This window comes from Pungitius pungitius, chromosome 21 (assembly GCF_949316345.1).
Source record: "Pungitius pungitius chromosome 21, fPunPun2.1, whole genome shotgun sequence".
In the NCBI taxonomy this organism is placed as follows: Eukaryota; Metazoa; Chordata; class Actinopteri; order Perciformes; family Gasterosteidae; genus Pungitius; species Pungitius pungitius.
The window spans coordinates 4,298,451-4,323,162 of NC_084920.1; the positions used below are offsets into that span (position 1 = coordinate 4,298,451).

General features: G+C 43.0%; 1 protein-coding gene across 2 annotated transcripts; it reads left to right on the forward strand.

The window, feature by feature from the left end:
• Positions 1-328: 328 nt before the first annotated feature.
• Positions 329-20,127, forward strand: ccdc186 (coiled-coil domain-containing protein 186). 2 transcript variants are annotated; one of them, XM_037463577.2, is made up of 16 exons: positions 329-480; positions 1,671-2,684; positions 2,880-3,006; positions 3,737-3,865; positions 5,104-5,316; positions 5,681-5,800; positions 6,402-6,506; positions 6,941-7,039; positions 8,373-8,459; positions 8,578-8,720; positions 9,565-9,820; positions 10,104-10,293; positions 11,302-11,400; positions 11,582-11,810; positions 15,320-15,539; positions 17,479-20,127. In XM_037463577.2, the coding sequence occupies exons 2-16, from the start codon at positions 1,735-1,737 to the stop codon at positions 17,560-17,562; spliced, it is 3,051 nt and encodes a 1,016-aa protein (XP_037319474.2). In that variant the 5' UTR covers positions 329-480; positions 1,671-1,734; the 3' UTR covers positions 17,563-20,127. The 2 variants fall into 2 exon arrangements, with proteins under 2 accessions (XP_037319474.2, XP_037319475.2); XM_037463578.2 differs by having other exon boundaries at positions 11,302-11,382.
• The last annotated feature ends 4,585 nt before the right edge of the window (positions 20,128-24,712 follow it).

Consider the following 24,712-nt stretch of genomic DNA (forward strand, 5'->3'; position numbering starts at 1 on the left):
GAGTGAAGACAGAGAAGAAAGTTATATTTGCCTTCAACAGCTGTGGAGTCATAAGTGTCTTGAAAATATTTTAAGCCCCCATGATGTGATCTCTCCTCATATGCATTGAAAGGTCTCGGCCCTTGCACAAATAACTCTGACTTGTGTCACTCTGAGTTGTGTAGTTGTTATGCGACATATATTATTTAATGGGGTTTCTTGTAGCTATCTATAATAGAGAATTTTCTGTTCAAAAGAAAAGCTAAAACAAAAAGCAGATGAGGCTTACCTGACCTGTGTTGACGTCACACTGACGTCATTCTCCCCGGGCTTTTGATTGGCTAATATCGCCTCATCGTTTCTCCTGCAGTGGCCATATTTGTTGATGTGTCATATCAAAGTGACTTGTTGGGGCTATCAGCTGGTAAGGTAGAAATCCCAAAGTTAACTATTACCCCGGTTCTCTCCGCATTGGACTACACCATGGAGCTTTCGCATTCGGTGGGTGGAAATGTTACCATGTTACCATTTGTCATGTATGTTAGATGGTAGCATTAGCCACGCTAGCTGCTGTGTGGGGCTAACGCCTCTCTTATCAAGGTTAGCCTAGCTAGCTAAAGTAAGCAGTTCGTCCATACAATATGTCAGTCAGCAGATATGTGTTAACCTTATTTGAACCGTCCCTGTTTTGTTTGCTCTGTTACGTTAGTAACGTCGACGTTTTTCCAAATTCAATGTCTCGGATAACTAAGCAGCTAGCAAGATTAAATCAGCTTTGGCAGGGCTAATGAACCGAAGTGTTAATAAATCGGCCGTAGATCGTTAAATCCAAATGGCACAAATGCTTGCTAACTACACTTTTAACCCGATGCAGGGGTACATAATGGGTGCCTTTTAAATGACCGCTGACATCACGTTAACTGCTTTAACATGACACCTGTCGCAAGAGCGTCATCGCCATTGTATGGGGAAACGTGATGGTGTAACGAATCATTCAAAGACTAGAACTTAATAGATCTGTATTAGAAACGACTCGCTGCCAGCGTTTCCCCGTCTTGGTGATTAATAAAACATTAGACGCTGGCAAAAGCCATTTTCCGTCCAAGTGAATAATGGATTCAACCCATGACTGCGTTTCAGACAGGGCTACTTTGTTTATTAACCTTTCCCGTAGCTTTAGTGGTAGATGAAGCGAACGAGAAAAGGGTTAATATTTCATACTCTTGAAATTCGTAAGATACCAGCTCTTAGGATTTTTCATATTAGACAATATCAGAAAATGTCCTTTGCTGAAATCATTGATTCTTCAACCCAAATAATTATTTTCATATCCACCTATGTGTGTTTGCAATGATAATGCAAATGAAATGTAATGAGGTTGCTTGGTAATCTTAAATACTTGTTAGTTGAATGACATTCTCCACCATAAGTGGCCTACTTGACAGGACCACGCCCCGGAGGGTGTGTCTGTTGGGTATGTCTTTCGAGGTATGTGATCCTTTTGAGGAAAGACAACTAACATTAAGGATATGATTGTATCTAATGACCAGAAAGGCAAACAATGCAAAAATGGTGTCAATCCACTTCCGCCTCCTCCCAGAAAAAGCGTTACCCAAATACTTTGTTTTGTCTTCGCGTCACCTCCGTCTCTCCTTCTGCTCTGTGTCTGCTTCTCCATCTGTCTCCACTAGATTTGAACCAGAGAGCGGCCGTGGAACAGCCTGCTCCTGCGTCAGACACACACACACCCACGCAATGGAAGGATCAGAGGTTGAGTCAGCATCGCAGGGTTTGCCACCGGTGAACGAGCCTCACAGCAGCACACCTGACGTAAAAGAGGAGGAACAAATCTTTCACAGCATTGCAGATGTGTCAGAAAAGTGCAGCCAGGCAGAAGATGAAGCAGCGCTCGACGGTGAATTGAGCGATACAGCGACGGATGTGCCGGCAGACATGAAGACAAAGTCGGAAGCTCAAACTTGCAGTCAGGAACATGAAGATGGGTCTGAGCTGGATGCCGATGACGACTGTGACAGACACGCCGTTCCCACGGATTGCGGGATGCCTTCACACGAGGCTGGAGGAGCTTTGGTAGCCCCCGTCACCATTTTGGAGGATGTGGTAGAAAGCTCTCCTTCTATTCCTGAAGGATCAATAGTAGCCAAGTTGAGCTTTGAAGAAGAGAAGGATCCTCATGTCACCATTCCCAACGAGCAGCCATCAGTCTTGATCAGAAATTGTTCTCCAGAGCCATCGCCCGCTGATGATAGTGGTTCAGCTGAGAGTCTGTCATCCTCTTCTGTCCAAAGCGCTTCCCAAAACTCCTCTACCGACCCGATCACCACCTCGGGGTTCTGTAATGGCCCTTCTAGCCCCAGTTCAGACACGGTCAGCTCTTCCCTCGCATCCAGCCCACAAAGCAGTGCCAACACCTCAGCCCCCTCACAATCATTGTCAAGTCCGTACGACACTGATTGCAGCCGGAAGCTTATCTCCCAAATCCAGCGCTCGCTGTCACAGGAGTCGCTGCTGGATGAGCTGGAGTCCGAGCTTCTGGCTTGTCAGCTGCCCCAGGGGGAGCGTGGAAGTGAGGGGAAACGGAGCACACACGTCAACGGACTCTCCACAGACCAAGAGGACTGCACGTTGGTCTTTGAGAAGTGTGTGCAGCACAAGTATGCACAGCAGGAGAAGTCCATTCATAGGTAAACTGTTATTTTGTCCGTTTACATAATGCTCTAGGTTAGATTAATCTATGTCTCTCTGTCTGGTTAATATGGTGCCTAGTGTAGCTGATGATGTAATAGGCCATCATCGTCTTGATTCTCAAGTACTTTGTATGGGCTTGATCTGATCATTACTGTATGCTAATTAGTTTGTGTGTGGTGCTTTGTTTGAAGGCTGCTTGAGGAGAACAAGAGGCACCAGGAGCTGATCCTGGGTATCTGTTCAGAGAAAGACAACATGAGAGAAGAGCTGAAAAAGAGGGCAGAGACCGAAAAGCAACACATGGCCATCATTAAAAAGGTCAGTTTTGTTTTCTATGGTCTATTCACATTTATCGGTCACAAGGCACCAACTGTTTTGGAACACAAACGATGTGGTATCAACAAAGGTAACAAAGGTATTCTGTAATAGTGGGCTATATTTCTCCTGCATGGCTCTCAAAGCTATTTTTAATCTGTTTTGCAAATAATAAAAAGGCTATTTACATTTACAGTAAGGAAGTGTTTCCCTGTCCGTATTTGTCTGACTTCCTGTCTGTGGCTGGCAATGACATTGTTATAACATAGCACCTGCATTTTTGAAAAACAAGACAATTTTTCCAGTTTTCCATTGCTCTTGACCGGCTCCATGTGACTGTTTTTTTTATAAATGTTTTGATTCTCTATTCAATGGATTGGTTCTATCATTGCTGTTCCCATAGAAAGAAAAACATTTGCTGCATGCTGTCTAGGTAACGTCGTATGTACAAGCCTTGTGTAAACACAAGGATGTGGGAGGGTTTTTTTTAATTTTATGACGCACAGTATACGTTAATCTCTCTTTACCTTCGCTCTCAGTGTCATTATTTGATGCACAGCTATTTCAGTCCCCTTTTACAATAAAATCCTCCTGTAACAATGCTTGACTGTCACCCTCTTCCTGTTCTGCTTTCTCAATTTACCTTTGCTTCAACATTGCGTATCACGTGTAATCTTGTGAAGCAGGTTAGCCCAGTCTAACACGTTGTTTTTCCTCTTCTACTCTTCTGCAGCTGGAGGACAGGGTGGAGGAGCTGCTGAAAGAACTTAAGGAGTCGCGGGATAAACTGATTCACCAGGACCAGGCAGCAAAGGCTGCACTCCAGCAGATGCAGAAGGACCTGTCCTACAGGCTTGAGCAGGTACAACTGGGTCCTTGATAAGCAGCGTACACAAGTTCAAGTAACAGTCTAACCCTTATTAGCATTTCTTGCCTTATTTAATTTTGTCTGCTCCTGCTGAATTAGTCGTCTGAAATATACTATAGATTTGCATTCATGTGCACACACACTCCTCTGCAGTATCTGTTATATCTATATACTCGGATTATGCCAATGCGTCAATTCCACAGTCATTGAGACGAGTCTAGCACCTTCCATAACTGAATGTTTTATTCATCAAGGTTATTCACGACTTGCAGAAAGTAAATCGATTTTATTTTTTTGCAGCACACTCAATCCCATCTATCTTTGTCTAGTTTTTTCACACCAACTTGTCATTGCAGATTCAATCACATAGTTCAGGAGAGCACATTTATTATCCAATAGATCCACACCTGGTTTGAACCATGTACGGCACTTTTCTCTTGACAGTTTCATTGCACTTCACAGTTTTTAATTTCACTGTTCAGTGAACATTAAGAGGAACATTTGCCACTCAGTTGTCCTCTTTTACTGGTTCTCCTACACCGGTCTTCCCTTAAGATGGTTACACTGTCCTAATCAGCTGTTATCCCTTAGGTTTGAAATTATTTTCTTCCTTTTATAAAATATGTGCTAAGAGCAAAGTACACCTTGTTATAGTGATTTATTAGAATACACAACTGTTTCCATTAAGTCCACTCTTATACAGTTTTCCCCCTCCTTCTCTTGAAAATCCAGCTTGATAGAGCTTGCATATAGATTTAGCAAACCGCATAACGGTATTAACTGACACAATAGGAATGGCACATTAGCGTCAGCGTCATATTGACATGAGGAATCAACACACTAGAGTGAGAGCAGTAGTGACAATGAAAAGGCTCAGTCAGTGAAGTGAATATCACTAATGAAAATGCTTATGTTTCAGCCTTAGTTAATATGTGGTTAAGAAAGTCTTGGTGCTTTTACTTTTTTACTTTTTTTTAAACTCTATAATAAAGTAACAAAGCAACAGAACGTGGGCTTTCAACGCTTTCAAAACTGTCAACACATTGCTGTGTTGATAGTTTTGCTGCTGCTCTTCAAAGCAAGAGCCTCCATCTTCTGAATCCTACTGTCCATCTTTCATTACGTGTTTCAGTCCAGGTTGAAGTTGCAGTAACTGAAGCCCATTCATCAGGCTTTCTTGTGTAGGGGGGGTAGGATAAAGCTAATTCCTGTTTTTCAAATAATCACTCCAGGCGGGAAAGAAGTGTGACGAGGCACGCCAAGAGAAGGAGGGCATGGTGATGAAATATGTGCGGGGGGAGAAGGAAGCCCTCGACCTGAGGCGAGACAAGGAGGGTCTGGAGAAGAGGCTCAGGGAAGCCACCAAGGAGGTCGACCGCCAGGCGCTCCGAGGAAACCAGCTGGCTCAGGATAAAGGTCGTCTGCAGCAGCTGTATGATGCTAAGGTAAAGGCCGTGTCGGTTTTTAAGAGCGTGCGAAAACAGTTGTAGCAGGATGTGAAAGACTCAAATGATGTTAAGCAGAGATTTTGTCATCATCAGGAAGTTAACCTTGGATAAAAGTGTGCCCTTTTCTATACACTGTGTTTGACCTGCTGATGGGCTAAAAATGAAGTATACTTTTCCTCTAGAGACATAATAAACATGCAAACCCCGGATTGAGTCCGCTATCTTAGCAATTTTAGACATCCCACGTGGGATTTATTATCCTATTAGCAATGGGACAACATGCAGCCTGCTTGTTTAAAGGAACCTCAGCTCAGCCAAAGATCTTCTCCTCTCATGTTTTTCTCTCGCCCATCTCTCTCAGGAAGGCGAGGTGGGCAGATTGACCCGAGAGGTGGAAAAATTGAAGGAGGAGCTCAACTCGTATCTCATCAAAGTCAAATGGGCCCAGAATAAACTGAAGAGTGAGGCCGATGCACACAAGGTAACGTATCCGCCATTTTGGGCTAAGCCTGCTACTTATCAAGCCATTCTGCCTCGATCTACTTTTCCAACAGAAGGGCAGTCTGACACAACTTCCAAACCATAATGACTTCATGCAGCTAGAGTTTACATTTTATTTATAATATTTATACATTACTTGTATCTGCTTGAAAGATGTACCTCGAGTTTCTGGTTAATGTTGATTTTCAACGATGCTAAGTATTCCCAGGAAATGAAGGACATCCCCTTCAGTCATTCTGTCTGCAGCCGCCTCAAAGGAAACATGATTACTGAGGACGTGTCTCCTGATTTGGAGGCAAAATGAAATTGGGTGAAAAGGCCACATTAACGATCTGGCAAGGATATCATTGTTAAGATCGTTGCTATTCTTGGACATTTCTATCAAGAAATTAGGCTTTTAATGTTTCACTGCCACAAGCAAATGCACAACAATGAACAGAGGAAAAAGCCCCAGGAGCTGTGTGCGTGTGTGTGTCTCACACTGTCTGCACAAATTCCGTAGGCATTTGCCAGGAAAAAAAAAATCGCAACAGGAGCATTTTGCAAATCATTACACGGCTTTGTTGTTTATCTCTGCGCAGGAATCTAAAGACAAACTGAGAGAGACCGCTTCCAAGTTGGCGCAGGCCAAAGAAGAGACCGAACAGATCCGCAAGAACTGCCAAGACATGATCCGGACATACCAGGTTTGTGGTATTTCTCACAAAGAAGTATTAGTTTGCTCATGACCAATAATGGGAGGCTTAAATCTAATACATCTCTGTATGAATTGGGAAACGCAGTATGGCTGGATATGTTTGATGTAGGTAGATTGATTCTTATCACTTTCACTTGTTCGCTTGTCAAAATTAGGGACACGTGAGAACAAACTGTACTGTTATGGACAGCATTCATTTATATTAATAGTATTATAATAGTAATATATCAAGCAGAACTTGACTGATGTTCCTTGAGGAGAAAATAAGTTCCAATGTATTCCTTGAGGTGGTGGTAGAGAGCTGATTTTAGATTTCCCCGTGTGCTTGTTTGAACCATGATCGTCACATCAGCCCCTCTCTTAAGCTGCGCATTCTCTCTTTCACCCTCGTCGTCGTTGTTGTCTTGTTTTTGAATCTTCCAGGAATCTGAGGAACTCAAGTCCAACGAGCTGGACGCTAAACTGAGGGAGACGAAAGTAGAGCTGGAGAGACACAAGCAGGAACAAACAGACCAATTAGAGGTGCCGACCGCTGTGCACACATACAACACACATGTTCTCCCAATGAGCTCCGTGTCAGCAGCAGTATTTAAATGATGCGCTAACTGCATTCTTTTGTTGAAGAACACCTTTTTAATGGCATCTTTGTGACAACAGACCACAAATGAAAATTGAAACTGATCTATTGACTTAAAGTGAAAAGGGCATTGTTTAATTTTTCATCCTTTTTATTGACCATCTTCTATCTTCTTGACTATGTTCTTCTAGTACATATAAATCGATTTGAGATGTGTATTTGCCCTAAATTGGAACGAGTAACAAAGTGGCACGTAGGCTCAACAGGTGGACACGCACGCGCATACGCACATTTCAAACACAACGGCCTGTTTTTCTCCTTCATTCTGAGGGGAATCACACTTTAAAAATACATGGCCTAGAAATAATCAATATTGAGCTCAGGGTTTCAACAACAACCCAGAGGACGTCACTTATTCCTTGCCATCATTTTGCATCTCGTTTTTTTTTTGCCAGGGTGTTTACACATCTTTGAAATGAATGTCAGAAATAGCGGCTCATTAAATTGTCTTAAGTGAGTTTTAATGTATTCGCTTGAGCTGAAATGTGACATTTTAACCTTTTTTTTCTTCATATTATTGTCAGTAATGTCTTCATCAAAAGATGACTGATTATCTTACACCTAGGTGATGTACAGTATGTTTTGGGCGTATCACTGTGTGCAGATTATTTTTCAATGTTGCAGATTTTGTGTGTTCTGCTCAAATTATAGTGCAGCCTAGTCATAAATTATGTGGCAAAATAACAAAACGGTTGGGTTTCCATTACTAGTGGGTGGTGGTGTTAACTTGAGATAAATAGAGTAACTAGTCCGTACATGTACCAGCATCTCCATCACTGACATGTTGTCTTGGATACCGGCTAATGGCTTCTTGGAAATGTTTTAACATTAATGGCTTTGTTCGAAGGATGAGACGAAGCACTATTAAGCTTTGCCTTCGCATATGTAATGACTGCGTAAACAAAATAATGTTAATGAATGCCACAAATGGACTGCCAGCAAACGCATCTGCAATGAAATTATGCTAATGTGAGATTTATTTATTTATTTTTCAGAAATAAATATTTGAGTGTTGCGTTAATGGCTAAAACGATTGAACTGAATACTAATGTGTTTTTAAAATCTTGGTCCTAATGGTTGAACTGGCGGAAAAACCACCAGTTTTAAGAACTAGGTATGGTTTAATGATTATTTTTCCCAGGCTTAGACACTCATAGATCTCTGTGTTAACCTTAACAGTGGATACATATCTAATGCAGACCTCGATGTATCCGACAGGTGCACAGAGTGAAGGCCAAAGAGCTGGATGACTTAAAAAGGAGTTACAAAGAAGGCATGGATGAGCTCATTACTCTTCGAACCAAGGTTTGTAATACGGATAATGTGTGTGTGTGTGTGTGTGTGTGTGTGTGTGTGTGTGTGTGTGTGTGTGTGCATGATATCATAAGATTTCAGGGTTAATCAAGGATGTGTCTTGCTGTAGTTAAAGTGTCTAGAAGACGAGCGTCCGCGCTGGGAGGACGAGCTGAACAAGTACAGGGAGATCATCAACCGGCAGAAAGCCGAGATCGGGCGGCAGAGAGAGAAGCTGGAAGAGATCACGGCGCTCCAGGAGCAGCATGAGCGGTACACACACACTCTCACGCACCGATCACAAAGCCCTTGAACTGTAACTGGTTTTGAAACTACAGTGCACACCGTAATGCAATTCTCCCTTCTCACTTTTCTTCTTCTTTTTAGCTAGAACATTATTGCAGGTTTTAAAGATAGGCCAGGGACCAATATAGCGCGGAGGGCAGGAAGGGACTCTGGTCCCTCTGCGGTTGTGTGGCTCTGCCGGCCATGTGCAGATCACTTGATGGAGTTTTCCTCTTATCAAAGTGGTCCTTTTTCTGGGTGCCATAAGTAGGTGGCTCCAACCCAAATAGATTCATGCAAAAGCTTTCCAAATGTTTTCTTGTTTTCTGCTTTTTCTGGCAGTCACTTTGGGCAGCATGATATTTATTCAGCACAATGTTAGTGTTTGGAAAGTAAAATTGATGCCACCATCTCTTTGGTCTGTTGGAAGCTTTAGTATAAGTGACGTTATGAGCTTTATTTTGCTGTCCTTTATAGGCAGTCTCTAAATTAGAATGAAAATGTTTGTGGTTGTTTTAGCTAGCCTGTAGCTATCAGTGCTCATGCAACAACAACCTTATTTGAATAAAATGATGGATTACAGGTAATTGAAATTGATTATGTACTTTTTTTTTCTCCTTAATTTAATAATTACACTTTGTTGGATAGTTTTCTTGAACATGATCAAACATACAAACTCACGTCTTATACATTATATTCTTAATAATACAATTGACTTATACATATGTATAGTTGTGTCCCTAACAGTATGCATTTCTCACACACACACATATAGGGGGCACCGATAGCTGCAGTCTTAACACCCTGCCAATGACCCTTCTTTGTCCCGCAGTGATAAACAGGAGGTCGGGTCGCTTCGCGATGAAGTGGACGGCCTATCCAACCAGCTGGCGGACCTCCAGCGTGATGTACAAGGCAGCAGAGAGCGTGAGGCGGAGTTACTGGGCTTCACTGAGAAGCTGAGCAGCAAGAACGCCCAGCTCCAGTCAGAGAGCAACTCCCTGCAGTCCCAATTGGATCAGCTCAACGGCAGCTTCGCCGAGCTGCAAGCGAAGCTGGAGGAGACCAACAGGCTACTGGATGACAAGGTGGGCCAAGTGTGATCACACAGTTATGTAAAAAATGGTACATAGCAGCTGAGTAGTCTGACCTGGAACATGCAGTGTCCTGGAACCGAACTTTTCTGTTCTTTGGCTTAACGATCAGAAGAAAATCTTCAAATAGTTAGTGCTATATTGCTTTCTTGTTCAGTCACTTTGTGAATTTTGTTTTTCAAAACGAGCAGCCGTTGTCTCAACATCATGCCGCTCATTCATGTCTGCTGTTGCATCGTTAGTCTCATTCAACCTCCCGCCTCTGTTACTCCCGTAGTCACGGCTGCTGAAACAGGAAGAGGTGCTGAGGCAGCAGGAGGTGCAGGGCCTGCAGGAGGAGCGGGCAGCATTGCAGACCGAAGCGGCTCAGCTGAAAACCAGAGTTGAAGAGCTCCGCGATGAGCTGTCGACTCAGAAAAGGAAACAAGCTGCCAACATCAAAGACCTCACTAAACAACTAATACAAGGTTAGGAACCCAACCTGCCGTATGTTTTCTGTAGCTCCTTTGCATTAAAGTATCCCATTTATTGTTTATTTATTGGCATAATCCCACGTGTGAGAATACAGAACAAAACCCTGCAATTATTACATTTTAATTTTAAAGCATATGCTGTACACCATACTAAAAATACAGATATCCATTTATTCTTTTTTATTGTTTGCTATTTGGAAGCATAACGGCTGATGTTCACGGCGAGCCAATACTGGCAAACACCACTTTTAAATTGACATGACTGTAATTCATAATTGCAAAATATATGATGTGAAAATAAATACAAAACACTTTTTTTCTTAACTCCAGGTAATCAAAATGAACTTGGAAGTGTCTGACAAATCACCTACTTTTCTTGGTTTCAAACAGTTTAGTTAAAAGAAACTGTGTCAGAATGACTTTATTAGTTTGGTTAAAATGAAGAGCTGTCAAAAGCCCCGCCGTACACCTGGTATTTAAAACCACATCAGAATGCGTAATGTGAGAGTGATAGATTTCCTGTTTGCTATCGTCCAGTATCACTTCGCTCTGACATGTGTCTTTGTCTCCACTGAGGGGAACGTCCTTCACTCAGGATTTGATGTCAGGTCACACGCCCCTGCTGATAACGAGGAGAGCGTGTGCAGCGATTAGAAACCAGGGGGGATGGGAGAGTACAGATATCGGCTCCTCTCATGCTAGGATTATACTTGGTAGAGTGAGCCAGTTTCCCCTACTTGGTTCCCTGTGGGACCCACACAGTCACATAAAAGGGATGGTTTTGTGAGGTTATACAAGGTACTTATCTATAGTCGGTGTGTTACCCACAGTGGATGGTGAAGCATTTTGTTGGCACCACTTTCCTATGTTTTAAACATTGGTGTGAAACTAGTTCCTCCAGGTGCCTTTTTACATACGTATACAGTGCTAACCTTTTTTTTACGCTGCATATAGTCAATACACATGAATTCAAAGTTCTTTTATTCTTTCTCTACTCTGTAGCCCGTAAGAGGATGGAGCAGGTAGAGAATGGAAGCTGCGACCGGGATGCCAGCAGTATGGGCAGTCGCTCAAGTTCCTCAGGTACTGCTCCTGGATTTGGTTAGTATTTAATGTGCAGAAGTTATTTCCTTAAATACGTTTTACCTAAAAAATGATGTCGCAAATGTCCCTCCAAGAAGGTAGAATTAAAGAGAGAAAAAAAATGCGATAAATACTGTGTGCTTTTTAATAAGCATCAAACGCTTGTAGGTTGTCTTTTACAATGACCTCCATTCACCAGGATCCTTGAGTGCACGCCATGGCGGGGGCACCGGCGTTGAAGACCGCTTGCCGGAGAGCCAGTCCGGTCCCTCGGTGGTGGTCGTGGACAGCTTCCCTGAGGTGGACAAGACCGTGCTTGTGGACCGCATCGTCCGCCTGCAGAAAGCTCTCGCTCGCAAGCAGGAAAAAATCGAGTTCATGGAGGATCACATCAAGCAGCTGGTGGAGGAGATCCGCAAAAAGACCAAGTGAGTGGCCCCGCTCAGGAGACGAGGCAGAGAAAGGGAGATGTCCAGATGTTTTTCATTAAATTGTTTTCCTGCTTAATGCCATGGTGAATTACTTTTTTGGAGCAGTTTGACCCCTGAGGATGCGAGGTCATCATATGCAGGGGATGGTCGGAAATGCAGCAGTTTCTTGCTGCTGTGGTAAAAGGATTAAAAGAACCAGGACTAAATGCAGCATATGGTTATTAGCGACGTGCGTCAAACACCTCTGGAAAGCTTTTTGGTGCAAACAGTGCAGATAGATATACTGACCAGTAGCGAGTTTATTGGATTTTTGCACAGTTTTCAAGGGAGCTCACTCCTCGGTGTGTACCTCTGCTTCAGCTCACCTTGATCTGACACCGTATGCACACGCACGCAGTTTATTATCACCCTCTTTTTAGTGAGGTGCCATCCATATTCACGGCCATCGACCCCAAACCGAAGTGATGGCGCGAAGGTCGATGCAGCTATCTTAATCACATCGCTGCTTTATGTGACGCTTGGGCCTCATAATGGATTGTGAGGCTAACACGGCGTGTCGCTATCAATTCAACATTACAAAATATAATTGTTGGAACCAAATAAACGGTTTCCTCGATTTAAATAAAATCACCATAATTGATAGAGATGTGGATCACTCCAAACTTTTTCTTCTTCTTAATGTCACGTTGGCTCTTGTTGCCAGATTATTACAACAATGGGAGAAATCAAATCATCCCTTCTTGACTCTGCTTGGATCATCCCGCGCCTCATCTCTTTTCTCAGCCACACACTTGTATTGAAGCCATTAGCCTCAACCTACATTCGAGAGTTAAGATCGAGGACGAATCCCACGGTTACTGGGCTAAATTTAGCTCTGCGAAATCTCGGTGAAGTGGAGGGAGGGATATTGCACTTCCCAGAAGTTGGAAGTGCATTTGTCCTTTTTGCCTTTTCTGTATCCATCCTTCCAGGTCAGCCTGGTGAAACTGGATTTCCTGTCAGCCTGCAGCAGGGGATGAATGATGACGCTGTTAGTGGGACAAATAGTGAGAGAAAGGGCTACCGTTGTCACTTGAAACTGGATTTCCTGTCAGCCTGCAGCAGGGGATGAATGATGACGCTGTTAGTGGGACAAATAGTGAGAGAAAGGGCTACCGTTGTCACTTAAGCTTCCATCGATTTGTTTTGGGTTTTTTGCCCTTTTTTTAAGCTATTTTACTGTTTCCAACGATTGCAACAGTTAATGTCTTATTAATGTATTTTGTGTACTCACTCTATTCCGAAGAATATACAGTGACAAAGTGGGTGGAGATATTTTTGGAAACACCTGGTTGAAAAAATAAAAGTTCCAAGATCTCAATAAGAAATCTCTGAACACGGAACTAAAGACTGGCAAAGCGTCAAGTCAATGCAGTTGAGAAACCCAATAATCCAATCTGCTGCTTAATTCAATCGTCTATCAGATTGTGGGTGAACTTTGGATGAATAATCAACTTTATGTGGAGGTTTTTTTTCTTCTTTTTGCTGTAGCTTTCATTCCTGCAAACATCAATTTCCATCGTGGTCAAAAAACATGTTTCCCTGTTGGCTTTTCACATGTAACGTTTATCAGTGTGGTCTCACAGCCATCCAAAAGCTCTCTCATTTGCATGAATACGTAATATGATCACCGACGTTCAAGCTTTCATTTGCGGACATCAATGGAAGCTTTTGATGTTTTTTTTTCAAGCCGATGGAGAAAAACCAACATGTGAAAGCTGGGTTGAACTAATTCAAACGGCCATAAGATCAGCCGTAACCTATATGATCGTTAGGTTATTTCGTGTAAGTGGGCAGCGTACTCCAACTTCGGTCAGTATTTCTTCCGAGTGACTTATTCATGAGCCGCCAGGAAGTCGAACGTGGGCCGTTGGCTAGAAGACTTCTACGCTACATGCGATTGGTGGTAAATGAGGTAAAACATGCAGAATGGGCAGCATCATCCCTCATGGGCAATGCTTTCTGCCCTTCAGTACCCACACCTGGTTATTATGGGCATTTAGCCTAAATGATGCCGTTATAAACCCAATGAGCACACAAAAAAATAGCACTTTCCCCAAATAAATCCTTGTCTCGCTGACTTGTGCACCCCAGGCTGCAGACCTCGTGACCACATCTTTAATTTGCCCCTTTTTTTTGCTTTCGTTAAACACTGTCGTGATGGACCTGGGGTCCATGTACGGCCCCTACTGAGTCTAGTCAGAGGTAAGTCGTGTGTGTGTGTTTTGTTAGTGTGTAGTTATAGGTATAATGCAACACACATTTTAAGGGTTTGTGTGGTGCATTTATATAGCTTTTAAAGCACTTAATAAAACTGACACAGAGCACATCTATTCATTTAATTAAATGCATCATAAAAGATCTTGATACTTAATACTGAGAGGCAGTATTTATTTTATCCTCCCTCGTTCAGAGTAGGTTTAAATTCTATTTTGGTATTTAGAAATTTCATGGCAAATATTAATAAATGCTTTCACATTTTAAGAAGACGTGTCAGGCTGCTGCTGCTCTTTTATCTTGGTATGTCATTTACATTTATGATTAGTAATAGAATAGAAGTAATAGAATTTCCAACCTTGAATTCATCTACTCCGTAGGCATCTTCTTAAGAAGATAAGAATCTTTTGTGCTCTACATTTCTAGGAATCTCTCTCAAAACGTGCAAATTACCGAGTGGAAATGTTACTGCGGACTCTCTCTAGCAGAAAAGTTCCCTTTGCTCATCCTGCAGTTGCCCACTTTCCGAAAGTCACTCTCAGACCCACCTGGCATTTAAACCAAACAACGCCGTGGTTTCAGATGTACAGCAGCGTTGAGCGCCTGTTTTTGAAATATCGATTACCGGCCCATCTTGAGAGTCACAGGAGGGTTGTTGTTGACCTTTTGCTCGGGCATCACCCGATCCTCTTCATCCACGCAGACCCCCAAGTCTTCGAGAGGAAAATTTAAGAACACAGTGGCAAGCGTGAAATCTTTTCGGCTCCGGCATCGGAGGCGTTTAATTTATTAGCTGGTGAACTTGGACGACAAAAAGTTTAGCGCTGTGAAGCTAACGATTTCTCTCGCTCTCTGACACAAACGAGCTTCAGCACGTTATTGTTGCAGCGACGGAAACGTTCCATGAAGATTGAGCTCACTTTCTCAGACGATCCGGTTGATTGATTGAATCCTCGCGGCCCCCCCTCTCCATTACCTCATCACAGGAATCCTCTCCGTAACTGTGACTGAATTGACCGCGTGCACGGGTTCAACAAGCCGTCCCACTGAAAATCACAATTCTACAAACGTCTGCCGCTTTTGCTGCTGCTGCTTTCATTGCTCTCCATAAATCCCACTTTCCTCAATTTCCCTGCTCGACAGTCTGCAGTCACTTTGCTCTTCCCCCCCCCCCCCCCCCCCCCCCCCTCCCCCGCCTCCTCCTATTTTTGAAGCACAAAGTTGTACACCTCTCATTCCCCCCCCCACAGAATTATCCAGAGCTACGTGCTGAGAGAGGAGTCGGGGGCCCTCTCGTCCGAGGCGTCGGACATTAACAAAGCCCATGTGAGCCGGCGGGGGGGCATCATGGCTTCGCTCTACACCTCCCACCCGGCGGACAGCGGGCTGACCCTGGACCTGTCGCTGGAGATCAACCGGAAGCTGCAGGCTGTGCTGGAGGACACGCTACTGAAGAACATTACTCTCAAGGTAAATTGAACCCCAGCAGGCCGCCCCCCCCCCCCCCCCCCCCCCGACCCCATACACCATTAGCATTGTGCTGTAACTGCATTAACAATTGCACATACACTGGCAGCATTGACATTACGTGCAGTTTCAATAAAACCTGCGTAGTGTGCAGCGAGAGATTTATTGTTTAAACTCGGGTGACCTGCGCTATTAGCTGTGTCAGTGTCTCCACCATAACTCTTCAGTGTGCAAAACACATTTAGATTAGAAACCTCGCACAGTTTCCCATTAATACGGCTCTCATTGTAGCATCAGTTATTGCACAGGTAGTGTTTCTGTTTTTAAAGGTGCATTTTTCTATTCCCAAAGCCTTTAGAATATTTTCTACCCCTCAACATTTTATAAAAGTGTTTTATTACAAATAATTCATATAAAAGTCTGTTGCTTTTTTTCATACATGTTTTTTAATTGTTACATTTAGATACTTTTTCTTTAAACTCTCCTCACCTACACAAGCCCAGATGACCGCAAGATCCTCTTCTGCAGCACTTTTGCACAGTACAAACTGCTGATGATACTGATACTCATTTATTTTGTAGGTCCAGGCAACCGCTGTTGTGGCCCTGTACAGATCAGGGGCTATTCTTGGGTTTCTTAGCACAAGATGTATTCAACTTTCACATCACTGGCCCTTTAGACATTAACCACTACAAAGCTGGATGGAAAGACGCTGTCTGGTGGTTTCTATTCCCCAAAAATGACACCATTGCTTGAAGGCTTGCCAGAGAAACTCATTTAAATGAATTTAACATTTTGATTAATGGTGTTTTAATTATGTATCTTTGTGACTTTAAGTCTACGAAAGGGGAATGGTTTTGCTGATATGAGTTGGGCCCAACCTTGCCCCCAGAAATAAAAGTTTAATAACAGATAACATTGATGTTAATTAATGTTTCTTAACAACTTGAATAACCTAAATATCTAAATGGGATTTCATGCTTCACATTAATTGTATATGTTTTTTTTAAATGCTTTATCCTAGAAGGACCGCGGCCTCGTTGGGTTGTCTCCGTTATCAGAGAGATGAGATGTTGGGAATCGTGATCTCATTCAAAGTCTGCATTATTGATGCTAACGCTAAGAAAGGAAACATGTGCCCCAGTGAAACTGACACGTGTTCGTCCTCCTCGGCAGTCCATGATCTGAATAGTTTATTCAGCCCACATTCACAGCACTCGTCCTTGTTCAGCATGCACGTGTGCTTTGTCCGGCTTCTGCGCCTTTGGGTCTTTTGATAATTGAATTGAATTGAATTGCGATTCCGGCTGAACCAATTTCCCGATGCGTTGGTCATTAAATGAATGGGTTGCATATACACCAAGTGCCGAATAGAATGGGTGAAATCTATGCTTTGCTTTATCTGCACTTTTGTGTTGACGTATTAGATGCTTTGTTTGTAACAAGCAGCTTCATGTTGTGTTAAACTCGTCTTAAATGAAGACAACCCACGTAACAACTTAAAAAAGAATTGGAGTGTGTGTGTTTTCTGACAGCTGTTTCTGTGGCTGAAGGATGATTGGCAGGTAGTTATTTTTTAAAAAAAGCTTACAATGCAACAAAAAGCCCTGACGTTTAAATTTAAGGCTTTAAGTTTCCTCAGATTGGTCATTTAGTTTTGACAATTTTCCGGTGAACACCGGTGATTGTTGTTGTGAGAATTAATAATGGGGATAATTGTTTCTTCAATATGTACGAACATATGCGCGCTATTTTCAATCCTGGAAAGGAAACACTTCAATCCAGTAATATTCATCCAATCACTCTTCTGATTTTTGTTTACTCTGGAGAAGCTTTTATTTTTCTTCATTTATTGATTTCCATTAACAGCCACCGCACACAAGTCTCTTTATATATTGGAGTCTACAAGTTTTCACTCTTTTTTTTAAATTTATTTTTGCAGGAGAATCTGCAGACTCTGGGGTCCGAGATCGAGAGGCTCATAAAACAGCAGAGAGTTCCTGAGGACGGAGTGAGTAGGAAGTGACAAATTCACCAAGGAGGACATAAGGGACCAGTAACTACTCAAGCGACCTCGAGCCCACCCTCTCTGAAGGGACGGGAACATCTAAGACGTTCTTCCAAGACACCCAGGGGCAAATGCGATGTAAGTGCCAGTAGCGCCTCGGGCTGCTCTTTGGAGGACCTCCTTTTGAATTCTGTCCATTTTGTGGGACATGTCTGAGCTTACTTGACCTGTTGTCATTCCGTCCACATTGTGCCACCTCCGCCATCACAACAGATCTTCCTCTGCCTCGCGTCCGTCTCCCCCGGAGACCTCGCCAAGATAAAACTCTTCAGTCTGTCTTGTCAACTCCTTGATGCCATAATCATGAATGTATAAAGAAGAAGAAGAAGAAGAAAACAATGATTTTGACCATTACTACATGCTAGAAAGAAGACATTTGTCCCCTCACAGCTGTGTACACAGCCCTGGCCTGGTGGGGGGGGGGCGTCTCGTGTGCCACGTGGGCATTGCTCATCAACTTTTGCGCCGCGCAGCACTTGGAGCCCTGAGCTGGTGAAGCAGGGCGACATCAGCATCAGCATCAGCACCCGTCTGTGGGACTGAAGGAAGCACTCCGCCTGCTTTGCAACGTTTAATGCAGCCGACAGCACTATTCCATCAGCGTGGAAGTATTCTAGCGTTGAGCTATGTAAGAAAAATGTATGACGAGTATAATATAATGTTACGGTTGAAATGTAGAGCTGGTCTTGAGTTTGGCCATTTTGAATGTGAGTTTTCTTTCTTTGGCTTAAATCTGTCTGATTATACATTTTTATTTTTTTATCATGCGTATTCCTGTTGGGTTGTCCTCTTTGGCTTTTAATTTAAAATAATGAACACCATTTTTGCATCTCCTCCTCTTAATTTGTATGATTATTACTGTTAACAACTGTCAATCAGACATGAGCATTTAAAGCTGTGTTTGTAGCATTCAGGACACGGAGACAAAACCCGCCTGTAGGAACATCCTTTGCACCGTGTGCACAGGATGATCTGGTGAGGGAGGGGGGAGGGGGGGGGGGGTGGACAAATGTTCACATTCTGCGCTTTTTCTCACTTAGTCCGTTGAAGTACATCAAGTGTAGGAGAATCACACGGACAGGAGATCTGTAGCTGTTTGCTCAGGAAACCCAATGGAACCTACGGAAATATTTTCTGGGACAAAGTGCAATGCTGTTCCTTTCATTGATTATTTTTTTTTTCTTGTCTTTGTTTTGTTCTGAATGGATTTCTGCGACAGTACTGTTTTATGTATGTTTTTATGCTTGTATTCATGCAAGTGTGTGTGTGTGTGTGATATCCTTTTTTTTCTTCTAACCTCTCAAGCTATTTTGTTCACACCTCGTGTGCATTCTTCAGCTGTCGGAGCTTCTTGGATTCCACCTGATCGACCATGAAGTGTGTTTCATCCACAGCAGCGCCGGTACACTCGATTTGCATTTAGAGGCTTGTCAGACACACACACAGCTACACAAAGTCTCTCATTTTAGAGGTTGAGTCTACACACACACACACACACACCGTATGAAGCTTATGAAGCAGGCGAATAGCTTGATTGAACCATATCAAAGTTTCAATGGTCCGTATTTGATCCGATGCAGAAGCTGTCAGAGCGTAAGCCTCAGTCTCTCGGTTCCTTTGAATCAGAAATCCTCTTTTATGGGTTGCGGCTGGTTGCAGGTGGATCGCCCGCCCTGCTCAGCGCGAGGCTACGTTCAAATGGCCCCCTATGTGAACAGAGATGAAAGTTTCCAGGGTTGAAGTCGGAGTCCTTAATACCTTGCTCTGCGTTTTTTTAAATCCAAACTGAATTTCTCTCTGCGAGGTAGACGTCAGGACGGCACGCCTCACAGATTACACCTTGATATCAAAGCTTGGTCACCTTTTTAACCCCCCACCCCCCCCAGAAGGTTCAGACGGGTTGCAGTTTGATGATTTTTCATTCACGCTTTTCTGTTTGTATCAAGGCTGTTCTTTCGAAACCAAGTCAATCTGTACGTTTTCATGATTGTTAAACAAAAAATAATCTGCTGCCAAATTGGTGGAAATCATGATGCTTTTTGTTGTTGCTTTTACTGTCAGATTCTGGGAAAAGAGGTAAAGTACAATCTATGCAAAACATTGCATAGGATGTGCTTATTAATTCCAATTCTCAGAGGCCGGCCTGGCCGCTACCTGTGCGTTGGTCACTGCGTCCCTTCTGTAAGGACCATGCTGATCCAACGTTTCACACATTTCCACAGCCTCGAAACGTAGCAACGCCGCTTGTGTCCGAACAGGTGTGCGTGTGGTGTGTCAAAATGTGAGATTTAAGCTGGAAGTCTGTCATTCTTCCTCCTGCTGTGCAATGATTCTCTGGCCCTCTTTTGGTGGAATATTCAAACTGTGATTATAATATACATTTGTAAATATGTCATTCTGTAAAATGATTATGAGAAGTTTTAAAAAATAATGCTGATTCCAGATTACATTTGTGTGTGTGTGTGTATATATTGTGTTTCCAGGGAATAAAAAGAGGTGAGTCTTGACTTTCTCTTAAATGTGCTACGGTGTCTCATATGTTTTATGGACTCACCTGACCCAAACATCTGCTGCTCTGGTTTGAGTTTTTTTTATTTTCTTTATTATTTCAGCGGAATGAAGTTTAATTTGAGGTTGGGACATTTTACACAGAATCCTTCATTCTCTGACTCCTTGTGACACTTTTTAGATTTAGTTCGACCAACAGACCCAGCAATATTTCTTATGTCGGTAGGAGGAGGGGACGACGATTTACAATCCTTTTCAAAGTGTAAATAAAACCAAATGAGGTTCACGATGTTAAATAGGTGGAGTATACTCTTTCAATGCTCTTCATCTTTGCGTTACACCTTTTTAGTTCACGTGGAGAATTTGTGTGGTCACCATGTCTCATCTTTTGGATCAAAGTCCTAATTTGTTGAACAATAGCCTTAGTCACCCTGTCAAGCTGCACACATCCAAATTGAACATCATGCTTGAGCTTACTCTCCCACGCCTGCACAGGCGCAGGATTATAAAACACCTACAAATCAGCTAACGGCACCTGCCACAGATAATAATCAAGATATTTTATTATTTGGACATTCTTGTCACGTGTCGGTGATATTTTCTCGGCACGCAAAGCGGCACGCGGCAGGTTCAAATGGGCAATTCAGGCCAAGAGTTAGTGTTGGGCTATTTTTAGCTCCCTTATAAAGGATACTTCTATCGGCGTAGATGGCCACCCTTGAATTCGTGAAGCATCGCCCGTGTCCTTTGGACACAGCGGCAACCGTGGCAGAAGCTCTCGAGCTGCAGAGTTAATAAGCCTGCCTGCCTGTGTCTATTTTTCTTTACTATATTACAAATCCAACAGCTGCAACATTAGGATAAGACCTATTTGAATATGAACGGCATAATGAGTGTTCCATAAGCCCACGTGTCTTTCAACTTCAGTGTTTTATCATTCTGTGTTAAAAAAATACCCTTTTTTTAATTGGGAATATTCATGTATCCATAAAGTCTATTATTAGATAGCATTAGAAAATCCGCCCTTAGACGTGCAGAACGTCACGGTAATGCTTTGATTGCATGCCACCCCTCCTGCTCTGCTTCTCCTCATGCCTCACTTCAACCTCTAAGATGGAAATTGAGTGTCTGTCTTTTTTTTTCTCCAGCAGTTCTGTAAAAATGCATGGAATGAATGGACTTAGGAGCACAATGTATTTTGATTCACGCTGAAACCAGAACTCACTTTTCCAATCTTCATGCAGGAGGTGCAGATGAGAGTAGAGCGAGGAAGGGGCCAGGGGCCACCTCGGCCTCGAGCGGGATGAAGGCGTGCAAAGTATCCAAGGTCATATTTATTTAAGTGCTCTGGACTACCTTGTATTTCTATTCCCCTAAACGTCATGGATGTGCCAACTGCTCCTCCTAGTTTGTCTTTCTTCTGGTTAATATCTTAGAGAAGATAATATCTTGATTTATGAGCTCTTCACATATAAACCGTTTTCATTAACCCCCTTTGAAAAGGTCATGTTCGAGAGGAAATGACACCGCCGACACCAAAGTAAAATAATTAAAGATTTGTTTAGAAGAAATTCCATTTGTCATTCCTTTTATTTTGATTTCTAATACCGTGAAGGATCTGTATTTAACATCTTGAACATCAGCAGCAAACCACAAACAGCTTGCTGAAGACACAGCGGCGGCGACGTCCACCTGAGCAGCGGGAGAAGTCGCTCTTCCTCTGTGCGCTAGGAGCTAACCCCTCGCCTCGCTAAACACGGCGGCGCCTTTGACCTCCAGCTTCACTGGGTCGACAGGCCCCACCGCCCGTCCACCTCGCGCCGCTCTCATGCGGCGGTTACACCCGTTAGCGCCGTTGTCGCCCAACCAAGCGTCGAAGGCCCAGAGAAAAAAAGTGATGGGTTCGCACGCGTCGGCGCTGCCGTCGGCGTCGCGAGGAGCCGAACGCAAAGGCACCTCCCTCTATTCTGTCCTCCAGACGGGCAGCTCTGCACGTGCAGGGTGTCTACTGCGCCGCGGCTATCGTGTTCTGGCGTGACACAATGTCGGTGAAAGTGGTTGCAAAAGAGCACCCAATGTTGTTTTGGACTCTTGACCTTTTCAGAGGGCTTTGAACAAAGATCGATATCACGGCGGAATCCGTCTGTTCAATATGAGGGTGGAGCGAGAAGCTGATTAGTTTAGCTTAGCTTAGCGTAAAGACTGGAAACGGGGAAATAGCTTGTCTGAGTCTGTTAAACAGTTTGCTTGTGAGCTTTGCTGGTGAAGAAGGGGGATATTGTTGACTTTAAACAGGGCCTTACATCAAAACTCTGCAAGTGAATAAAAGTTGCATTAGTCTCAAAGATAAACTAGGTGCCAAACACGGCGTAACAAATTCTCCCCAATGTTCAGATTACATGAGCGACAGTCAAAGCAAGCCGACGCACGGCAGATGGGGAACGCTGAGCGCCAAGTGCACGTGGGAATCCAAGCAGATGGACACACGCGGCGTGTGCACCTGCTTTTGGCGCCGCGTCCCAACAGTCACAGCGTGGTTTAGACTGGAAGGAACCGCGGAGGAGTTTGATTTGACAGGGTTTCGAGGCATTTTCGAAGTCAAAGAAAGTTGAGCTTTATCAATGCTCGGTATCAGCTGCTGCGTCTCCACATGTTAAAGCTTCTCCTCTAGCTACACTAAATTTAGTTTCCCGAGTAGCTAACTTTATCTCAAAATGGCCACTAAATCCATCACTTGGGTTTAAGTTGTGTGGCTCAATAGCCAAATAAAACATGTTAACTAACATGAGTATGTTACAAAATATGTTTTACGTCTAACATATATGTATAAAATGGATAAGTACACTTCTGTAACAATTGGTGTCAACAAACAAGGGAAAAACGGTGCACTTTTATGCTGCCGTTGCATTTAGCACATCAGTGGGGACGTGATAAGGCCACAATCAGCAGCAATCAGCAGTAACTGTTACCAGGTGCTGACATTCCTTTTGTTCAGAAATCCCTGCGCTTTGTTTTTTTTTTTTTTGGAACCTCGGAACAACTTCCCCTCCAACCTCCCCCTGAAGAAAATGACAGTATTTGCAATGAATTTAAAAATGATCATGTTTCCGATAGAGACACTTTCTACGGGAGTCCTCTGGGTTTGATCCACAGTGTCAACAAATCATGATTTCGAGGCTTGTTACGTGTGTCTTAGCGTCAATTTGAGTTGCATTTGGATAGAGGGAACATTGCCAATTCACAAAGAAGTCTCCCAGCTTCAATTGTGTTTTATATCTTCTTTAAAGCTCCTGTTTGTCTTGGTCAGATGGTAGTCGGCAGTAGGCGGTGGTTAGCAGAGGCCATATTCATTTGGGCGAGAGGAGGTTGAGTCCATCTAATAACTGAATGAAACATCCCACCTGTTGCCTGAGAAGGGGTCTGACGGAGCTTATTTAATGTGGTTGTGGTGAATTCGGAGGATATGGAAACTGTCTCGCCTCATTATGCTTTGAAACCACGTTTGAATTTGATTATAAATGCATAAGAAGGCTCGGAATGAGAGAATTTCATGGGGGAATGACTGCACCTGGTCTCTTCTGAAATACCTTCACACTCCACGGACAATGAATATAAATTTGACCATATTTAAGGAGGAGAAAAAAAGCAACACAATTAAAGAAACAGTTTTGATAAATGTGGTTATTCATGCCGAGAGTTGGAAATGAGTTTCAATTTGACTATTCTATATGCGCAAAAAAAATGACTGACATTTCTGCTTTTATAGTTTATATGCATAACACATTTTGAATATCATCAAATGTAATGTTGTTGATCAAGTATTAAGAATATTATTTGGTGACAGTGCATTTAAAGGAATGTTTTGTCAACTTTATTTTACAAATACTGCAGTGAAACACAAAGGTAAATCACCAACCCCTGTTGTTTCTGCATGTACACTGTGTTTACTATGGCGTAGTACTAACCGTTGCTGCTGAGGTCAAAGTGATTACAGCTAATCTATGACTTGAGCAGCCAGAATGTCCACTGATACACAAGCGATTTAGAGCAATTATTCTTAAAGCTGCCGATTAGCTCCTCCATCTGTGAGCCCCTCGCTAATCTGCCCAAACTCAAACATCCTGCCAAACAAACAATGCTTAATAATGACGCAGATCTTTGCCAAGAGGCCTTCAAATATAATGGCTGCACTGCTGTTGTTATTTTTCCTCAGTCGAGCCGTTCATAAAAACGCTCCTCATTGGCCACAACAGCCATTAAGGTTTTGATACTGTCAATCTTTCTCGTGTCACATAACAACTGCCAAAAAAAACCCCCAATATTCTACACAGGTATCATCAGGATAATTTACAGAAAGTCTGTGAGAAGTGGGACTCAGGAAGCAGTGAGGGTCCAATGAAAGACACCTTTAAGTTGCATTATGGTAAATAGAGGACTTAGATTTCGAGTTTCTGGAGCACGACCTGTTTTTTTTCCTGAAACTGATTCATCTTTATCACAATCTCAATCTTAACCCAATCGTTTATGTTTTATTTGTATACTCCAATGGCTGTGTCCTCATATGAACCGTGATCAGATCAATAAAGTAATTAACAGTAAA

Coding starts and splice junctions, on each gene's coding strand:
- ccdc186 (XM_037463577.2), top strand. CDS start 1,735: ATGGAAGGATCAGAGGTTGAGTCAGCATCGCAGGGTTTGCCACCGGTG. Junction 2,685..2,879: donor CAGGAGAAGTCCATTCATAG/GTAAACTGTTAT, acceptor CTTTGTTTGAAG/GCTGCTTGAGGAGAACAAGA. Junction 15,540..17,478: donor TGAAGAACATTACTCTCAAG/GTAAATTGAACC, acceptor TTATTTTTGCAG/GAGAATCTGCAGACTCTGGG.